This window comes from Lynx rufus, unplaced genomic scaffold (assembly GCF_022079265.1).
Source record: "Lynx rufus isolate CCGP_SWC_20201006 ecotype Redwood Valley unplaced genomic scaffold, mLynRuf1.p SCAF_2, whole genome shotgun sequence".
Taxonomy (NCBI): Eukaryota; Metazoa; Chordata; class Mammalia; order Carnivora; family Felidae; genus Lynx; species Lynx rufus.
This window is the reverse complement of record NW_025814834.1, coordinates 72,284,300-72,303,945: the sequence shown is the minus strand read 5'-3', so window position 1 is coordinate 72,303,945 and position 19,646 is coordinate 72,284,300. Positions and strand designations below refer to the sequence as shown.

The 19,646-nt window shown below is 37.1% G+C and overlaps 1 protein-coding gene across 1 annotated transcript in view; it reads right to left on the bottom strand.

Moving 5' to 3' along the window:
* The window catches only part of PLA2R1 (phospholipase A2 receptor 1), a 118,242-nt gene that overhangs the window by 60,653 nt on the left and 37,943 nt on the right, over positions 1 to 19,646 (bottom strand). The window contains exons 5-10 of the mRNA XM_047084413.1: positions 17,138 to 17,251; positions 16,463 to 16,606; positions 13,774 to 13,968; positions 12,460 to 12,617; positions 8,354 to 8,452; positions 3,581 to 3,693 (exon numbers count right to left, since the gene is read on the bottom strand). Of these exons, the coding sequence (XP_046940369.1) occupies positions 3,581 to 3,693; positions 8,354 to 8,452; positions 12,460 to 12,617; positions 13,774 to 13,968; positions 16,463 to 16,606; positions 17,138 to 17,251 (823 nt within the window). The remainder of the gene's footprint in view (positions 1 to 3,580; positions 3,694 to 8,353; positions 8,453 to 12,459; positions 12,618 to 13,773; positions 13,969 to 16,462; positions 16,607 to 17,137; positions 17,252 to 19,646) is intronic.

Sequence of the window (19,646 nt, the reverse complement as noted above, 5' to 3'; positions counted from 1 at the left end):
TACTTAATGCTGTTGAACTATACACTTAAAAATGGTTATAATGATAAATTTTATGTTTTATCACAATAAAAAATTAACTGCAAATGTATTTAGAGGGTGTGGGGGTTGCAGGAAAATAGCAGAGCTGTAAAATTGCTTGGAAATAATGCAGATTTAAATCTAGCAGAAAATGAGATATTGTAGGATTTCTTACTATTGGTAAAATTCACAAAATTGAATGTAATTTGGATTATTATTATTTATTTTTTAATGTTTATTTATTTTTGGAGAGAGAGAGAGAGAGAGAGAGACAGAGTGAGAGCAGGGGAGGGGCAGAAAGAGAGGGAAACACAGAGTCTGAAGCAGGCTCCAGGCTCTGAGCTGTCAGCACAGGGCCTGATGCAGGGCTCGAACCCACAAACTACGAGATCATGACCTGAGCCGAAGTTGGACGCTTAACCAACTGAGCCACCCAGGCGCCCCTGGATTATTTTGTACTAAATATTCCATGGCTGATTGATTTAAAATTTAGATACACATGCATTTAGACAATTATCCATGGTAACTCTGGAACTCAAGTTTTATAGTCATGCCCTATCTGGAAGTAAAGTGTCCAGGCCTGAAAATATTTTGTAACAGGAAGAAAATAACATTCTGTTATGCAGAAATAAGGGTCTATTTTTCTTTCCCTCTCTATTCCACAAAGTGTTAAAAAGTCCAATACCAGGAGCAGTTGCCCGATAACAAAAGAAATAAGTAATTTGTAGCAGGTGGTTCTAATTGTGCCCATCGAATCTGTGGCTCAATTGTGCAGAAGAGTGGAAAATCAATTAGCAACTACAAGGTTGGGCACTGGTGAGTGACAGGAGTGTCTTAACTCAAACAGGAAATCAGTAATGGAAGAAAATGATTATCCAGGCTGCTAGTGGACACTTTTGGATTTGAGGAGACTTTCCATCTGTTGCCCAACCTTCTCAGACAAAAGATGCTGTTGAAAAATTTTGTGGTGCATTGTCACTCAAAGAGTAGGGTATAGTGTGAGGCTTTGTTTCTTACCTGATGGAATCTGAATGAATAACAGTTAAGAGCATGGGCCCCTTCCTTTCCTCAACTTGCATGTCCTGTGTTGGAGTCACTGCTTTGGATATAGACATGTTTGCAGGGCCGTGTACATGTGTGGTAACTGTCTAGGAGAGATGCCTCACTGGGGCTAATGGTAGCAATGCAGGATCTTGACTGTTCATTGAGTAGCATTCTGGCACAAAGTCACCTGAGTGGGCCTACAAGGTTGTGGATAGAATGAAAACAAACTTATTTATCCTATAGCTCTGTTGTGGAGTTAGACCATACAGTAGTCAATTAATATTGACTACTGAATATAGTTTATCAAAGAAACAAATTATTTATAACATCTTCTTGTATCTAGTTTTGGGGGAAATGAAACCAAGTAGATTTTTTTCCAGACACTTTATTTGTATGAGATCTCCAGAATTCTTAGAAAATGAAGTATCTGGGGGCCCCTGGCTGGCTCAGTTGGTTGAGCATCCCAGTCTTGATTTTGGCTCAGGTCATGATCTTAGGGTTATGGGATGGAGCCCTGCCTTGGGCTCCGTGCACAGAGTATGGAGCCTGCTTAAGATTTAAGATTCTCTCTCTCTCCCTCTGCCCCTCTCCCCTGCTTTCACGTGCTCTCTCTCTCTCTCTCAAAAAAAAAAAAAAAAAGGAAAGGGAAGGGAAGGGAAGGGAAGGGAAGGGAAGGAAAGGAAAGGAAAGGAAAGGAAAGGAAAGGAAAGGAAAGGAAAGGAAAGGAAAGGAAAGGAATGGAAAGGAAAGGAAAGGAAAGGAAGCATTTGAACGTTAACAGATTTCTGCCCTAATTGGGTCACTATGGCATTATAGGTTATCTGTAATGTCACTTTGAATTTATCCATTTAGTGCGTTCTTCCATCTTCTTCACTATGTTTCTATATTCTACCTCTTTAGCTGCTGGCCTGCAAGTGGCACCAGGACAATAATAACATGCCTTTTATTTCTTTTGTACAGCATGCCAGTGTTTAATATGGTGCCTCTCACAATATAGATATTTAATAAATAATTTTCTAATAAATGCTTGACTATTGCTTTTTTTGCATTGTCTAGATAGCATTTGAAAAGTAATTAGCACAGTGCCAGGTATGTGACAGGTATTCAATGAATATTACACACACAAAAAAAGAAAAGAAAGAATAAGACATAAGAAACAGGTGAAACAATTAGACAATTTTCTTTAGTGAAAAACATAATTATGTTATAATTAACAAAAGAGCATAGATAGCTTCACTGATCAGGCTCCTGTATAAAGTCCAGTGTTGGCTCACTTACTGGAGGACCTTTACCCCAAGGTGCTTTTGAAATCTTTTGGGTGGGTGAGCAAGTTGAGGATAAAGGCTTCTTTCTGCCTGCCAGCTATTCTGGGAAGGAGGAAGGTAGAACTAAAAACAACACTGGGATACATCAAGGGTGGTACTACTGCTGAAGGAAGGGACTCCTGAGCACAAAATGTTTCGCCAGGCAATTTATTTTGAAACTGCTGTCAATCCAGTCGTGTGTGTGTGTGTGTGTGTGTGTGTGTGTGTGTGTGTGTGCGCGTGTGTGTGGGTGTCGGTGTGTGTGTCGGCATATGCATGCACATGCATTCTGTGCATGGTTTGGAGGAAAGACTGGGAAAGAAAATAAGAGGAAATGGAAAATACTGGTGGCTTTGCATGTTGACTTCCTCTGTGGGGAGAGCAGAGAAAGCACATAATTCCTCCTACAGGTTAGACCTATGTGGTAAGAGTCTCTAGGTAAGACTATAGTATCAATTGTCTTGTTTCTGGTCTTCGGTGTATATTTTTAAAGGCAATAGCCTCAGTAAAAAAGCAAATGACTAGCTTTGCAGGTATAGTTTCCCAAGCAACCACAGAAGGGTTCTACCTTGTTTCTGTCTTCAGTTTGGAGGAGTCATTTTCCCAGCCCTCATTGTTCTCCTGGCATTGATAGTGACACTGAGGTCACTTCCGTTGTTGGTATTTTTATTCCCTATTACAAATCTATAGCATATTGCAAATTCTGTGGAGTGTCAAAAGGGCAGTTTCTCTGTTACTATGGAGAAGACACCTGTGAACAGAGAAGTCTATATCTAAACAAATATAGAGCTAAGAAGCAATGGGGAAGCATTTGAAAATACTCCACAGTTTAGCTATACTTACTTTTGTTCTTCAAAATAACCTCACATAACTCACACACATTACATTAAAAACATAGTTTTTAAATAACATATTTCTTTTCCATTACATGCATTTAGATAAAATCTGACCAAATATATATTCAAAACTAAATAATTAATAAATCTTTATGGAAAGTAAAAGTCATCTTAAATTTTACTCGGTTACTCAAAAATTGATTTAGGAATAACATTGTGTGATTTAAATTCATCTCAATCAATAGTTTAAATAATTTAATATTCTACTGTACAGTTTAGATTTTGACAAGTTACTGATTATGGCTAGATTTTATCATCCCAGGAGCCCTCCTGTCAAAAAAGTACAGTCATGTCTCTGATAGAAAATTTCTATCTTACCTGTTTGTAATGGTTACAAGTGCAGGAGGACAGTAATAACCACTAGAGGCATGGTCAAAGCTTCGAAGGACAGTGTCAATTTTGTAACAGAATCTACCATGTCTCTCCCATCCCTTCAAAAAGGAAATAGAAAATTAAAGACATAAATGATTTAAACAGCAAAATAGTGTTTTTGTGTATTCTTATTTACTACTTGTACGTAACTTCCTTCTCTGACCCACTCAAAACTCAAAACTTGAGTTTCTGTCTTGAAATCTTTGTATTCTACCTGGTAATGCCATTAGCTACAGCCACTTCTATATTTATTTAATTAACTATTAAAACCTGAAAGTTTTAATTAACTTGAAATCTTAAAATCTAAAATGAAATAAAGGAGCACTCACTCAAGATCTCTTTCTCTCTTTCTGTTCAGACTTACAGAGTTTCATACAAATGCTTCCTACAGGATGGTAGAAACCAAGACTGTTGGGTTTGAAGGCAGAAGGCATGGGTTTGAATACTGGCTCTACTAGTGTGCAACTTTATATAATCTCTACATGTCTTAATTTTCTCCTCTGTAAAATGAAGATAATAATAGTGTCCATGGAGTTGTTCTGAGAATCAAAGGGAGACAATGCAGGCAGAGGCCTTAAATAGAGCCAGGAACTCAATATGAGCAAAGAGGACATATGTATCTAGATAATAGTGTATACATCTTTTCAACTTTGTTTCATATTGCTTATTTCATGTTATCTCACTGAGATTCACTGAGGTTAGAGACCTAGATGAAGTCACAAGCTAGTGGACAAGCTGGTCTGGAACCCAATTCTGGTGTAATCCGGGATGGTCTTGGGTAGATCATAAGGTTTCCAAATAGAGACTGGCTAAATAAATGTATACAATATATAAATGTATATTATATAAATATATATATTACATATACATTTATATATTATATATACACACATAAATATATATGTATTTATATATGTATATATATACACATATATATGCATACACATAAATATATACATATATATGTATGCTTATGTATGTATATATTTATATGTATATATACAATATGTTGTATGTATATTTTAAATGTAAATAATACAAACATATATAAATATATGCATATATATACAAACAAATATATATATTTGTAAAAATTATTCCTAAACCAACTGGCTAGCCTTTGAGACAGAAAGAAAGCAAGCTTTGGCACTTAGACAAAAATGATAAATGTGTAGTTCCATACCTCCGCCCCGAGAGCATTGAAGGGTATCTCTGTTCTTTAAAATCATACAGTACAGGAGACATGTATTCATTAGTCTTCTATATTTTCACTGAGTTATTTTAGTCCCTTTTCTTTCAATATTATAAAATCACATCACTTACATCTATCTATTTTTATGTATTTGCCAGTTTTAAAATACACTTTATTCTGTGTCTGTGTCATGCCAATACTTGCCAGATTTTGATCAGATATAAAATGACTTCTGCTATATTTCTTAGAAAAGGTCTCTGTCTTGCAGTAAATTAAAGAAAACCTTATTTTAGAACTCAGTTATTTTTTTTCAAAACATATTATTAAATGAGGTGTGGATCACAGGAGTTCCACATCCAGCCAGCCACAATGTGCTCTGAACTCACTCCCTGATCTTCTCCCCATAACCTCATCTGTGTGAGTAATTGACAGCTCCAGCCAGAACCCCCGGATCACTCCAGATGGGGTGGGAGGTTAGACTGCTTTTGTATTTGGAAGGACAGGCGGAGGAAGGCTGACAATTTGACCTTTCTAACAAAGTATTCCTTCTTCGTTAGTAGTTTTCAGATCACAGGCTGCTTAGTAAAACCAAAAATCTGAGAACTGAACAGACTCTAGGAAAGCGGGTGGGGGATGTGGCATAGTAATAACCAGAAAAACAAAGGCTCCTTACTACAAGCCTTTGTCCACACAATGAAAGTGGGAAGAATAATTGATTGTATCTGTGAATATCTTTTGTACATGAGGTGCCATTTCATTTTAAATGAAATGATGATGATGACAGTACTGAAACAATTGCTCATATTATACAATCCCCAAAAAATGACTCAGAGCGGGGGGTGGGTTTTTTTTTTTTTTTGCTTTGAAATTATCAAGAAAATTTTCTTCCTTATGTAGTGCTTTTTACTCCTGTGACTTATTCATTCCATAACTGAAGGCTACAGCCATCACTCATTTTGCCCATTCCCCACCCCCTCTGCTAGACAACCATCAGTTTGTTCTCTGTGTTTATAGGTCTGATTCTGCTTTTTGTTTATTAATTTACTCTTTTAGATTCTACATATAAGTGAAATCATATGGTATTTGTCTTTCTCAGGCTTATTTCACTTAGCATCATACCCTCTAGGTCCATTCATGTTATTGTAAATGGCACGATCTCATCCTTTTTTATGGTTGTGTAATGTGTGTGTGTGTGTGTGTGTGTGTACCACACATCTTCCTTATCCATTCATCTATTGATAGACACTTAGGTTGCTTCCATATCTTGGCTATTGTAAATAATGTTGCAATAAACATAGAAACATATCCTTTCAAATTAGCATTTTTGCTTTCTTTGGGTAAATATACCAGTATTGGAATTACTGGATCATGTGGTGTTCCTATTTTTAATTTTTGAGGAACCCCCATACTGTCTTCCACAGTGGCTGTACCAATTTACATTCCCACTAAGAGTGCATGGGTTCATGAGGCTCCTTTTTTTTCCCACATCCCCACGAACACTGGTTATTTCTTGTGTTATTGATATTAGCCATTCTGACAGGTGAAGGTGATACCTCATTGTGGTTTTGATATGCACTTCCCTGATGATGAGTGATGCTACACATCTTTTCATGTATCTGTTGGCCATCTGTATGTCTTTTTTGGAAAAAATGTCTATTCAGGTCCTCTGCCCATTTTTAATCAGATTATTTGGAGGCCTTTTTTTTGTTTTTTTTTTTGGTGTTTTTTTGGTGTTTACTTGTATACATTCTTTATATATCTTGGATATTAACTCCTTATTGGATGTACCATTTCCAAATATATTTTCCCACTCAGTAGGTTGCTTTTTTGTTTTTTTTTTTGATGTTTTTTTTTCACTGTGGAAAAGGTTTTTATTTTGATGTAGTCTTAATAGTTTATTTCTGATTTTGTTTCCCTTGCCTTAAAAGACATATCTAGAAAAATGTTTCAACTGCTGATGTCAGAGAAATTACTGCTTTTGTTCTCTTCTACTATTTTTATGATTTCAGGTCTCATAGGTAGCTCATTAATCCATTTTAAATTTATTTTTGGGCATGGTGTGAGAAATATTTTATAAGTTGATTTTACACATACAGACTGTTTAGAGAAGTGCAGTGAAGCAGTGGGCTAAAGGAAAGGAAACTTTTGAAACCACATTCACAGATTGACTCATAAAGAACTTAATGAGAGTTTCACCATAAAGTTAGAGAACGGGATCTGAACTCCAGTTTTACTCTGAACCTTAAATACTAGTAATGCTGGCCAGAAAAGGGAAGCTGTGTACAAAAGTTTGAATAGAACATCAGTTCTGTTTTTGCTGTGTAAGGAGTTAATTTCCTTTTCAACACAAATACAACATGTTGAGTTGCTCTGAAAACCACAATAAGACAAATATTTTTTTTCAATATTTCTGATCAGCTATAGATCAGTGATCAGCTCTAACTTCAGGAACTGTAATCATTAGATAAAATGTTTGGTAGTATGTCAGCTATGGCATAGGTATTGTTGACCTAAAGTAGGAAGAGTAATTCATATGTTTACACTGATTACTGAATAAAATGCAGTTTCTTGGAAAGATGGGTCATTGCCTCATCAAAACATAAATACCTGGATTAGAAGAGAAAATATTTAAGAATTGCATAAAAATCCAGGTTTGGGAAATTTTTGAGATGCATACAAATATCCAATATTTAAATTTAATTGTTTAGTGTGTGTGTGTGTGTGTGTGTGTGAGAGAGAGAGAGAGAGAGAGAGAGAGAGAGAGAGGCAGGGAATGAATGTGTTGAGAACTTTACTCAAGGATACTGAATGTATTTGAAGAAATTTAAAACATAACCTTCTACCTTTTAATTTTAAACCTGAAGTGTTATGTATTTTTTATTACTTTAAGTACTGAGAATAATTATGTTAAGTACCAAAAATAATTTATTACTTAAAATATTAAAGTATTTTTATTATCTCTTTCCCAACTAATAAATATATTGCAAACATGCACTTCTCACCATTATTGTATTCTATTCAAATATTTAAGTTTAAGATGAGTGAAAAGGAAGTCAGGAGTCTGAGTGAAGAAGTTCACTCTCCATCAAAGGAATGCATTTTTTTTTCACTCTGACAGTCCTCACTGGGAGACTATGAAAACCACCTGTGAGATGGGGCATCACATGACAGTCATTGTTTGTACAGATGGGATAACAGGACCTTTATATTTTTTATTTCAAAAGAAAAGTAGTTTAGGTTGAAGAGGATGGCAAGACAACAATCCTTTGCAGGGCTGTAAACCCTTCACATGTTCCCAGCTGATAACTGCTTCGTTTGTTAAAAGTAGCCCACAGTCAAAAAAAAAAAAAAAAAAAAAAAAAAAAAGGGAGGGAAGGAAAGAAAGAAAAGTGATAGGGAGGGAGGGGAAAGAGAGGGAGGAGGGAGCAAAAGTAGGTATGAGAGGGAGACATTGTTTAAATTGCTGTTGCATAAATTATTCTAGCTATGCATTCACTACACCTAAATGCAATGTTAACAGCACTTACCTTTTGACACCCTGATTCAGTGTCAGAAAGGACATGGCCTGCTTTCTTACAAACGTAAAAAAGTGTTTCTTCACAATTTTTAACTTTCCAGTGCCCCTCCTAAGGGGAAACATGTTACAAGATGGATGAATTAACTTCATTATTGATGCTGATAGGCAACATCAGTTATTTTCTTTTTTTTAAATATAATTTATTGTCAAATTTGTTTCCATACAACACCCAGTGCTCATCCCAACAGGTGCCCTCCTCAATGCCCATCACCCACTTTCCCCTCTCCCCCACCCCCCATCAACCCTCAGTTTGTTCTCAATATTTAGGAGTCTCTTATGGTTTGCCTCCCTCCCTCTCTGTAACTTTTTTCTTCCCCCTTCCACTCTCCCATGGTCTTCTGTTAAGTTTCTCAGTATCCACATATGAGTGAAAACATATGGTATCTGTCTTTCTCTGCCTGACTTATTTCATTTAGCATAATATCCTCCAGTTCCATCCATGTTGCTGTAAATGGCCAGATTTCATTCTTTCTCATTGCCAAGTAGTATTCCATTGTATATATAAACCACATCTTCTTTATCCATTCATCAGTTGATGGACATTTAGGCTCTTTCCATAATTTGGCTATTGTTGAAAGTGCTGCTATAAACATTGGGGTACATGTGCCCCTATGCATCAGCACTCCTGTATCCCTTGGGTAAATGCCTAGTAGCACAATTGCTGGGTCATAGGGTAGATCTATTTTTAATTTTTTGAGGAACCTCCACACTGTTTTCCAGAGAGGCTGCACCAGTTTGCACTCCCACCAACAGTGCAAGAGGGTTCCCGTTTCTCCACATCCTTGCCAGCATCTATACTCTCCTGATTTATTCATTTTAGTCACTCTGACTGGCATGAGGTGGTATCTCAGTGTGGTTTTGATTTGTATTTCCCTGACAAGGAGTAATGTTGAGCATCTTTTCATGTGTCTGTTGGACATCTGGATGTCTTCTTTAGAGAAGTGTCTATTCATGTCTTCTACCCATTTCTTCACTGGATTGTTTCAGTTATTTAAATAAAAAATATGATTAATAATAAGTGTTTCAGTATGGGGTAATGAGTCAGGACCTTGTGTTGTCATTAGAAGAGTTGATACTTTCTCTACATGAGAGTGGGAGGCCATGCTCTCTCCAGCATGTGAACAATTACAAGATGCGCAATCCCAGAGGGGTGGATAGGAGGGGAGGGGCCATTAATGTTTCTTGATAGTGTGCCAGGCTTAATATTGTGTGATTTTCATGTATAATTTCAACATTTCTGTGAGGTAGGCATTATCATTCCTATTTTAAAGGTTAGGTTTAATACTTTGAGCAAAGTTTTATAGTCAGTAAAACTGGAAACTAGGATTTAATACCAGGCTCAGCCTAGATTTACATTAAGCTGCTCTCAATTTTTCTTTTAAAAAGATGGGTTAGAGCAGGGATTCTCAATCTTTACTGTGCACCAGAATTATTTGAAAGGATTACTAAAGTGCAGATGATGGGGCCTCATGATCAGTGTGTCTCATTTCACAGGTCAGGTAGGACACAAGAATTTGCATTTCTGACAAGGTTTCAATTGATTGATGCTGCTGGTCTGGGGACCACACTTTGGAAACTATCCTCGTGACCAAGTGAGACTGCTGCTTCCTTTCTTCAACCACTTCTAAATATTAAGTGGAATGTTTGCTACTTACATATATAAACCTAATGCTGGGGAAATGCCTGGAAGCTACCATGAATCACCCTAGATAACATTATCATAGATGAACTTTGTGCTCAAGCCATAATGTCCTTCTTTATCACTAAGTTTCCAAAGCCCCACCCCATTTCTTCTTTATATGACAGGTGGATACTTTCACGTCTTCTAGTTCTGCAGATAGCTGCTCTAACAACCTACATTAATAATGAAATACAATAACTGCTAACAGATTAAAATTTTATCCTCCCAAAGGATTTGTTAACACAAATCAGACCTTTAGGCTAAAACCACACAATTCAAATTTTAGGTGGTATCTCAGGCATTCAGGTTTTTAGGGGAATATACATACTGGGTAGGAGGCTGACACCTTCATCTTACAGAGCAGCCCTATAGCCCACCATCATGGAGTCTTCTAGCAAGCCATCCAGTTAAAGGATACTGTTAGGCCTACTGTATTTGCTTAATAACAATTGGATGGATGGATGAATGGAGAAAGTTTCCTAGGCTCTCACATTCAAATTAGGCATCAACCACGCTTAGGTAACTTGTTAATTACAATAATCATATTCATGTTGAGTTCTACTTCATGGGAATGAATGTTACTTTTTATGCATTTACTATTTAAGGAGCCACTAAGCTGCCAGAAAGGAGGACCCAAAGTATCACACTTACAGCAGCATTGTCCTGACACATCCTATAGTATTAATACCTGTTCTTACTCTCTTAAAAATAATTTTTATGTTCAAATGTTGGCTCCTGTTCTGTGAACTTGCTAAGTAAATAACCAATGTCTGTCAAATGTAAAAGGAGAATGTCAGTAGGAAATGAAGGTCATCTTAATTATCTCAAAACCAATGAACCAATAAAGCGTCAAATACTGTAGAATAAACAGTGATGGCTTTCAGCAGAGTTAGACGCAAGATAAACATTTAGAGAGGTCATTGTTTGTCCCTTTTCAAATGTGACTTGAGAACTACCTTGGCATTTTAATTGTAACTGAGCATATCTATAACAACCTAAAAGAGGAAACAATGAAATGTGCCATCAAAGTAAGTGCTTAGAAATTTTCTATGTTTGGTTGGTGCCATTACTTTGTCCAGCTACTTAAGTAACATTTAATTAACTGCACTTGACATGGTGTCCTCCTGGTGGTAAGAAAGAGTGAGAATGCCTACCAAATCCTAATGACTTAAAACTCAGCCAGTGAGTTTAGTAACTATCTGATCAAAGAGATTAAGTCTATTTTAAACATATAATAAACGCTTCAAATGACTTCGGATTAAATCAGATGTTTTAGATAAATGAGAGATTAGGGCATAGAAATAAGTGTGATGTTAAGGCCACCGGGACCATTACATTCTTGTGAGGAAAAGAGCAAGATTTTCCATTGATTCAGTTTTCAATGAGGTTACGCACATTGTAGAAATCCTTTTATGTTAATAGGATAATGGAGCTTAAAAATCATCAGTCTCTAGAGTAATTTCCTGACACCTCAGATCTTCCCCTTACATCTTCACCACGGTGGTCAATGGCACCATCATCCACAAACATGGTGGTTGCTCAAGCCAAAAACCTATTCCTCTCTCACCCCACATCTACTAGCAACAATTCCTATCCTCCAAGGGATCTTTGAATTTCTCTCCTTGTCTCTATATTCACTACCCCAATTCAACACTGAAGTAGCCCCCAAACTGGTTTCTCTGTCCATTTTCTGTCTTTCTCTAAGCTACTCTCTATGTAGCAGCCACAGTTATTTTTTAAAATGTAAATCAAGGGGCACCTGGGTGGCCCAGTTGGTTGAGCTTCTGACTTTGGCTCAGGTCATGGTTTGTGTGTTTGAGCCACAATAAAATAAAATAAAATGTAAATCAAACAATGCCCTTCATCTCCTTGAAGTCCTTTTGTCATTCTATACCAGGACTATAAGCTTCACATTTTTGCATTCTACCTGCCCCCTCTCCTAGGATCCCCTCAAGCCACACTGGTCTCCTTTTTGATTATTAAACATGGCAAGCCTTGGCCGGCCTTTGAGCTTTTACACTAGCAGCTGTCCCCTGGCTGGAATGTTCTTCCCCTGCTCCTCCAGAGGTTTTTTGTTTTTTTTTTTTTTTTAAGTTCTAGCTTAAACATCACCTCTTTGGAGAGCCCTGACCATTCTGTATGAAGTAGCAGCCCCAACCCAGGTTGTTCACCATCACATCACCTATCTCCTCAAAGCTATGATCGCAACTATAATTACCATGTTTCTCCTGTGTGTGCATGTTTACTGCCTAGCATAGAAGCCCCAGGAGGAGTAGGGACTGTGCCTTGGTCTCTGCCACAGCCCAAGTCCCTGATGCAGGTGGCCCTCAATACAAATCCAGCAAAGTGAGCACTAAACAAACAAATCAACTTACAGATCGCTCTGCTGAAACACATAGTTGGCTTCTATTTGGAAGAATTTGGGGCTCAAGTGCGTGCCAATTAGTAAAGGTGACTGAAGAGCCATTGGACCATTCAAAGGAAACTGGAATTTTATTGCTGCTCAAACCAATCCATGTTTCTGATGCATTTTCTGTAAGAGAGAAATGTAAACTACAGGAATCCTATTAATGCAAAGGAGATAATGCACCAGGCCTGTTATAAATGATTTCTTCTTTATTTTTTCATGTGATAAAACCTTTTAAGTCTCAGTATAAAATATCTACTTAAACCTGTTCCCCCTATACTATCCCATCTGCTTGACTCAGACCTTGTAAGTGGGGCAGAGTATGAGCTAAAGCCAATGCAAGGACAAAGCTTAAAAGCAAGTCAGATTGCTGGGACTCTAATTAGTTCCTGCTACTGTATGAAAAGTATATTTGATCAGTATGGTTTTGCTTTTGCCTAGATAAAGGGAAAATAGGAAGGTCAATTGGATTAGGAAAAGGACCTTTAAAAGAAAAATCTTTACAATATATTTTTTCTTGACTTTTCTCTCTCTCTCTCTCTTTTTTTTTTTTTGCCATGGGAAAAAGAGGAGCAGAAACTCTTAGAAGCATTAAAATGGGAGCAATGGGGTTGCCAGAAAAGTAAATAAAGTTTGACAGCCCAGGTAAGGTGAAAAGACCCTAGGAGGCTGAGAGAAACGTTCAAGTGCCCCTATTGAGACAGAGGCAGCCACAGGATTCTTTTAATCTCAAATGCAGCAGGTGAGAAAAAGTGACAGAGAGGATTTTTGTTTTTACTCGAAACTAAAACCTAACTTCCAAAAGGTCACCAGTGTAGACTCTGGAGATTTTTTTTTTCATTAAAAAAAAATTTACTCTAACTCAGTGATTTCAATGTTTTTCAGAAGAATTCCATGTCAAATACAAGACACAGGGGGAGGCCTGCTCTGATGCACGGATGGTGGGTGCAGGCCCAGGAGCTCAGAATTCCTGAACCATGGCACACAGCTTGAAAACCACCAAACCTTTCACTGGCTACAGTTATTAAAATCCAATTATTTATCTAAGGAATTCCATTACTACTTAGATCACATGACCATAGCACATGACTGCTATCTAGTGGCCATAAAGCTAAATTACAGGTTTAAGTTTCATGTTTTTTTTTTAATGTTTTTGAAACTTCAGATATATATACCATAAATCATCACTTTTACATAGCTTAACTTCTTTTCAACTCCACTAATAAAGATAGTGACTACATTATATTTCATACCTCTTAGTTCAAAGACATGTGGCACTTACCATCTCCAAGGAGGGTTATAAGAAACTCCACTTGTGCTAATGAGGCAATGTTTATTAATGTGCTGTTGTCAGACTGGCAAGAATGCAAAGCTTCCTTCCAGGTCTTTTTTTCTTTCTGAAGTTTATAGCAGTTACGATTATGGGGATTCCAGCCAGGCTCACAGTAGGTAGTGTAATATTTCCAAGCATCTTTTTCTTTTTAAAACAATGAAAAACAATGTCATTTTCCACAATTTTTAACATGTTACTTGTTAGCCTTAATAGAAATTGCCATCAATATATGATTATTTTAAAAATTTGAAAAATAGAGACATATGAAACAATAACATGTAAATCATCTACATCTTCAGAGTTGAGAAGGATTCACTATAGGATCTAGATCTAGATTGAATGGATCTCAGTGCTTTATTTTACAGATGAGCTAAGGTACAAAGAGGTAAGGAGACTTGGTGAAGGTCATAAGCCAAAGTGAACCGTCAGGGCTAGATGTAAAATTTAGCAGTCAGAGTTCTGCATTTAGAAAATTATTTTACACCAAAAATGAGTATTATGACACACAATATAAATGGTATTCCAAAGATTTTATGTACAATATGTAGATATTTATCCTCAGCTGAAAAAAAGCCTGAAATTCTGGTTACTTCCTCCAAAGCAGAGTTGACAAATAGCTTTCACCTTTAGGGTATGTCTGAGTGTCTGTGTTGTCCTTCTGGGTTCATATGGACCCTGGGTTAGACTTACAGAACAGTTCCAGGATGCTTTGGCACTAATAGGGAAGGCAGTGGTATGCATATGAACTTTTGGCTCTCCCTTTCCAGAAGCTTGTCCCCAACCTGGTAATTAGCATTTTTACTTTATTTTATTAACTACAGCTGAGTGCCTCCCTTAAGCACTAATTTAGTTAGATATAGCTCCACTGCTATTTGGGAAATGAGACATTGTTTTAAAATTGCTCTGGGATGCTAAGCACAAATGATATCTAAATATTTAGATATCATCTACCCCAGTGGTTTTCAACCAAGGGGTCATAGAACCCCTTTTGAAATTAAAACCATAAACTTTGCTCTATGGGTAAGATAAAAAGATAAAAGAGAAACTTCTCTGATTGAAGCAGGGTGGAGCCAAGCAAAGAACCTTCAGATCCCAGAAACAGTTTGAAGACACTGGACTAGGTCATTGAAAGAATTTGTTAAACCTGAAGCAACGGCAAAGAATCCAAACTAATTTAGCTTAATTACCCTCATTTGTGGTCTTTGGGCTTCAATTAGTAGAACCTTAGAGTAAATAAAAGAGAAGAAAAGAAGGATGGCAGGAGGGCCTAAGAAAGAAACGAGTAAGAGAGGAAGAGATAGAAGGGAAGGACATAAATAGCGATAGCAATTTCAGCATGTTCTTGACATAATGAAAACTCTACATAAAAAAATGGCACAATGCTTCTCCCCCCCCCCCCCCCGATTCCACCATTCACTTAGGGTTAGCCACTTAAAGGAAAGTGAAAGTTAACGTCTGATTGTAAGGAATAATATTTAAAAATGATAATTCTAGGGGCGCCTGGGTGGCTCAGTTGGTTGAGCGTCCGACATGGGCTCAGGTCACGATCTCGCTCTCAGCGAGTTTGAGCCCCGTGTCGGGCTCTGTGCTTCCAACTCAGAGCCTGAAGCCTGTTTCAGATTCTGTGTCTCCCTCTCTCTCTGCCCCTCCCCCACTCATGCTCTGTCTCTCTCTCCCTCTCTCTGCAAAAATAAATAAACATTAAAAAATTTATAAATAAATAAAAATGATAATTCTCTTTATTTTAAATCTGGAGTTCCTGGGGCGCCTGGGTGGCGCAGTCGGTTAAGCGTCCGACTTCAGCCAGGTCACGATCTCGCAGTCCGGGAGTTCGAGCCCCGCGTCAGGCTCTGGGCTGATGGCTCAGAGCCTGGAGCCTGTTTCCGATTCTGTGTCTCCCTCTCTCTCTGCCCCTCCCCCGTTCATGCTCTGTCTCTCTCTGTCCCAAAAATAAATAAAAACGTTGGAAAAAAAAATTAAAAAAAAATAAATAAATAAATCTGGAGTTCCTAATTATGCGGTCATGATTCTTCTAAATATGGTTATGTTTTTATGTCTACTTTCTGAGTTAAGACATTAACTCCCACAGAAACTAAAAAGAGCCAGGAGACCTTAAAAACAAATAATTGGGCTTTAGGTATTAGATTGTAATTAGGTAGTGTTTAAGTCTTAGTTGCACATAAAATTTGTATGTTATTTTGAGGAGGATGGTTATAAGAGACTCAGAGTATGGTAGGAGATCAATAAAGTAAAGAATTTTATAAAACTGTGTTCTAATTTATATTTAATTTCTAAGGTAACCATCATTAAAACACAAAACTAGACTAGAAAAGGAAGCATATCCTGTTTTTCTAATGCAGAACAACTCAATTAAAGAAATTAAAGAAAAAGCAGAAATTGTCTTCTATGCTTAGGTCCTTTGCTTTGGTTTTTAGTAAAAACCTAAATGCATTTGTTAAATTCGTGATGCCTTTGGAATAACAGATATTATCTGCTTACGTATTTTTATTCATGTAACTATAAAACCCAGCCCTAGCTGCTTAAATTGTGAATTACTAGCAAAAATGTAAATGAATTTGAATACATTGAGATGACAAGTAAGCAACTCATAAAGCCAACTTAAAGTAAAATCACTTACCAGTCACTTCTTGATCACTGTGGTTTAGATACTTTTTACATATATAAGGCAAGGTGGACCCACAATCCCGACTCTGCCAGGCATTTGGCATCAATGAATTCAATGTTCCACAATGATACTCAACAAATGGCTCAAAACTTATTTCTGAAAATACAGTGTATGTGTGTTTAATGTTAGAGGCAAAAGTGGTTAGTTTAAAATATATTGATGTCATTTTATTTATTCAAGTATGATATATTTGACATATGTAAGTGTGGTGTTTTAGCATCAAGGAGATAGCTCTTCTCTGGCGTGTGTGACAAATCCTAGAAGATGCTATATTATATCTATGATTTTGCAGTTGAAGTCCAGACATGACAATGAAATGATTTTTCAAAGATAGCAATAGCTGATTTTGTTTTAAAGAAATATTTGCAGTTTGTTGCTATTTTTTAAAACAGCTGACTAGAGTCTTGGCTCTAAACCAACCCTCCTGCAACCTTGGAGAAACAGCTTACCTTCTTGACCTCCATTTTCTTGTCTGGAAAAGCTTGCCTTATAGGAATTCAGGCAAGCTTAAAAATGTTTATAAACCACTTTTAAAATAACATGACTTCTGTATGTGTGGGATATAGCTTCTGTGTAAGGCTGTGGGATAATTCTACCCATCAAAGGCACATAAAACACTGCAGGTACCCGGGTTCCAGTTCAGATAGTTGAGCGGCGTTCTATCAGACCACTGCCAGCCAGCATTTTCATCCAGTTGATTCAGACCTATCCACATTTCCACCGCTTCACTGCCCAAGTGCTCTAAAATGAAGAGAAAAATAAGAGTTTGAACACGAGGAAACAAACACCCCCCTCCCCACAATGATACAATTCTTTCTTGTTTTCTCATTCCTGAAGGATGTAGTCATAAATGAATTGCAGTCAATGACAGAGAAGGGTTTTAAGTGCTACTAAACCCCACTCTGATGCTTCAGAGTAACAAAGTCAGGCTCTGGCATCTTGAGAAACACCGCATTCTTATAAAGGCTCACTAACAGCAGTTCTTGAGCTGTGAAGGGCTTAATCTAAGCATCCAGAAGTGCTGCCTTTAAAGGATCATCAATCCACCCAAGAGTGCATGGTTGCACATCTGAGACCATCTGATTTGCCTGAACTCATGCAATTAAGGGTTTTGGATGGGGGAGGAGGAAGTGTCCAGGAAGTCCACTCCAGAAAGCGCCCCTCTGTCTGTCCTCTCTTGCTATGTGTTCCTGGTAGCAGCTTTGGCTTGGAGGCTCAGGACTGCAGTTTGCTGAGGTTACCATAGGCTCCAAGTAAGGGGAATAGGAAGAAGTGATGTTAAATCTGTATAATGGGTATATGTGTGTGCACATAAAATTTTCTGCATTTTTCAATATTTTTGAAGTATTTCACAGTTAAAAAATTAAACAATGTAAAGAACTTTTTTTTTTAATCAGGATCTAGCAAGGAAGAGAAAACATAATTATTGTTAGTGAATGGAGACAAGTCCTCAAATTTAAGAAGGTATGCCAAAGCAAGCAGCAATGGGGGTGGGGGCGGGACGGCTGTCCAGTGTGAGAGCCAGTAGGAGTTGTGTGACCAAGAGGAGAAGCATAATCCAAGGGACCAAAGTATCCAGGCAGGCTGGAGCCATACAATGTTGCATCTTCAGCTGGGATTGGGAGAAGGCTTTCTGTCAGGCTGCCTCTGTGGCCCCTGCTCCCAAACGCTGTGCCATAGCTCCTCACATTTTAATTTAACCCCATTTTTGTTAGAGATGGTATGTATAAACATGTATATTGGTATGCCTGTGCTGAAAAACATGGTTCAAAATTAGAGAATTAGGGGAAAGTTTTCTTTGGTTTTTCTTTTGTTACCTGAATGAAAAAAATTATTCTAGAATAAAAGAAAATAAAAGAAATAAAAATAAATAAATGCCAGCCCAAAATGTAGAAGGCGAACCAGGGAGAAGTATGTAATGGAAATTAAGGGATGGATATTTTTGATTGCATAAAAATATTATATAGTTGTTTAAATGATGCTTTTAAAGTATTTAAAATAATTAGAGATTTTATTGGCATTGAGAGTAAAATGCAACCTACTAAATTAAAATATTAATAATATTTCTGAATTTGGGGATTATGGCTCCCCAAAAAGAGAATGGATTCACCAAACTGATCATGTACAATGCCAAAAGGAAAGCCACAATAATTTCAAAATGATCTACACAGTGTATATTATAGTTTATGATTATATTTCAGTTATTTTTCTTTAAAAAATAAAAGAATTTCCTTTAAAATCCAACAAAATTTATTATAGGATACATTTTAAACAAGTCTCAGAAACTTAGTAAAAGTTGATTTCTCATCAGATCATGGAGGTAAAAAAAAAATAGAAGAGAGAGAGACTCAGTGAAAGTGACTAATTTTGTGACACTCTCAAATGTTGCCACTTAATCTTTTAATATATGAAAGGGAGCACTTTTCTCTTTGTCTTATGGTTCATCTGTATCGGAACCCAATATATTTGAACCAGATGCAAGGGACTGAGACTGAGGCCCTGGCAGGTAAGACTTGTGTCAGGAAAACTCATGGTCTATGCTGGTAGTTTCAGAATAATTACTAATCGCATCCCCTTTTATTCTAAAAAGAGTCTCAGTTTGAATGATCAATTGTATGACCACCCCAAGTATAAACACCAGTGTATTCACATAATAAATGAGTCAGCAGCATCCTCTGTGATTGAACATTTCAGTTACATGGTGGAAAACTGGAAGAACTTAACCCACTTAGGAAAGAGAAAAAATGGGGTTGTAATTCTGAGACCCCAGAAACCCCTAAACAGAAACAGCATACCATTCACTGGTCCCACCTTTCCAAACTCCTGCAGCATTTACACAGAGTCTCTTTCTAACGTCATTTTGATTAGTCCTTTCAGTAACACTATCGGATTAAATAGTGGGTATTGTGATGACAGGAGGCGGCATGGAAGATGGATTGACAAGGTAGAGAAATTTTCCCATTTCATATCAGGGCAAATGCCAAGCAGTATTTTCAAATAACCTAATTAAAATATTAAAATATTAATTATTCTTATCTTAGAGGTATTTCAAATACCCTCTGTGCAGTTGTTTTAACAATACACACAAAAATCATTGGGTAATTTATAATGTGTGTTTAAGGTTACAAAAGCTGTT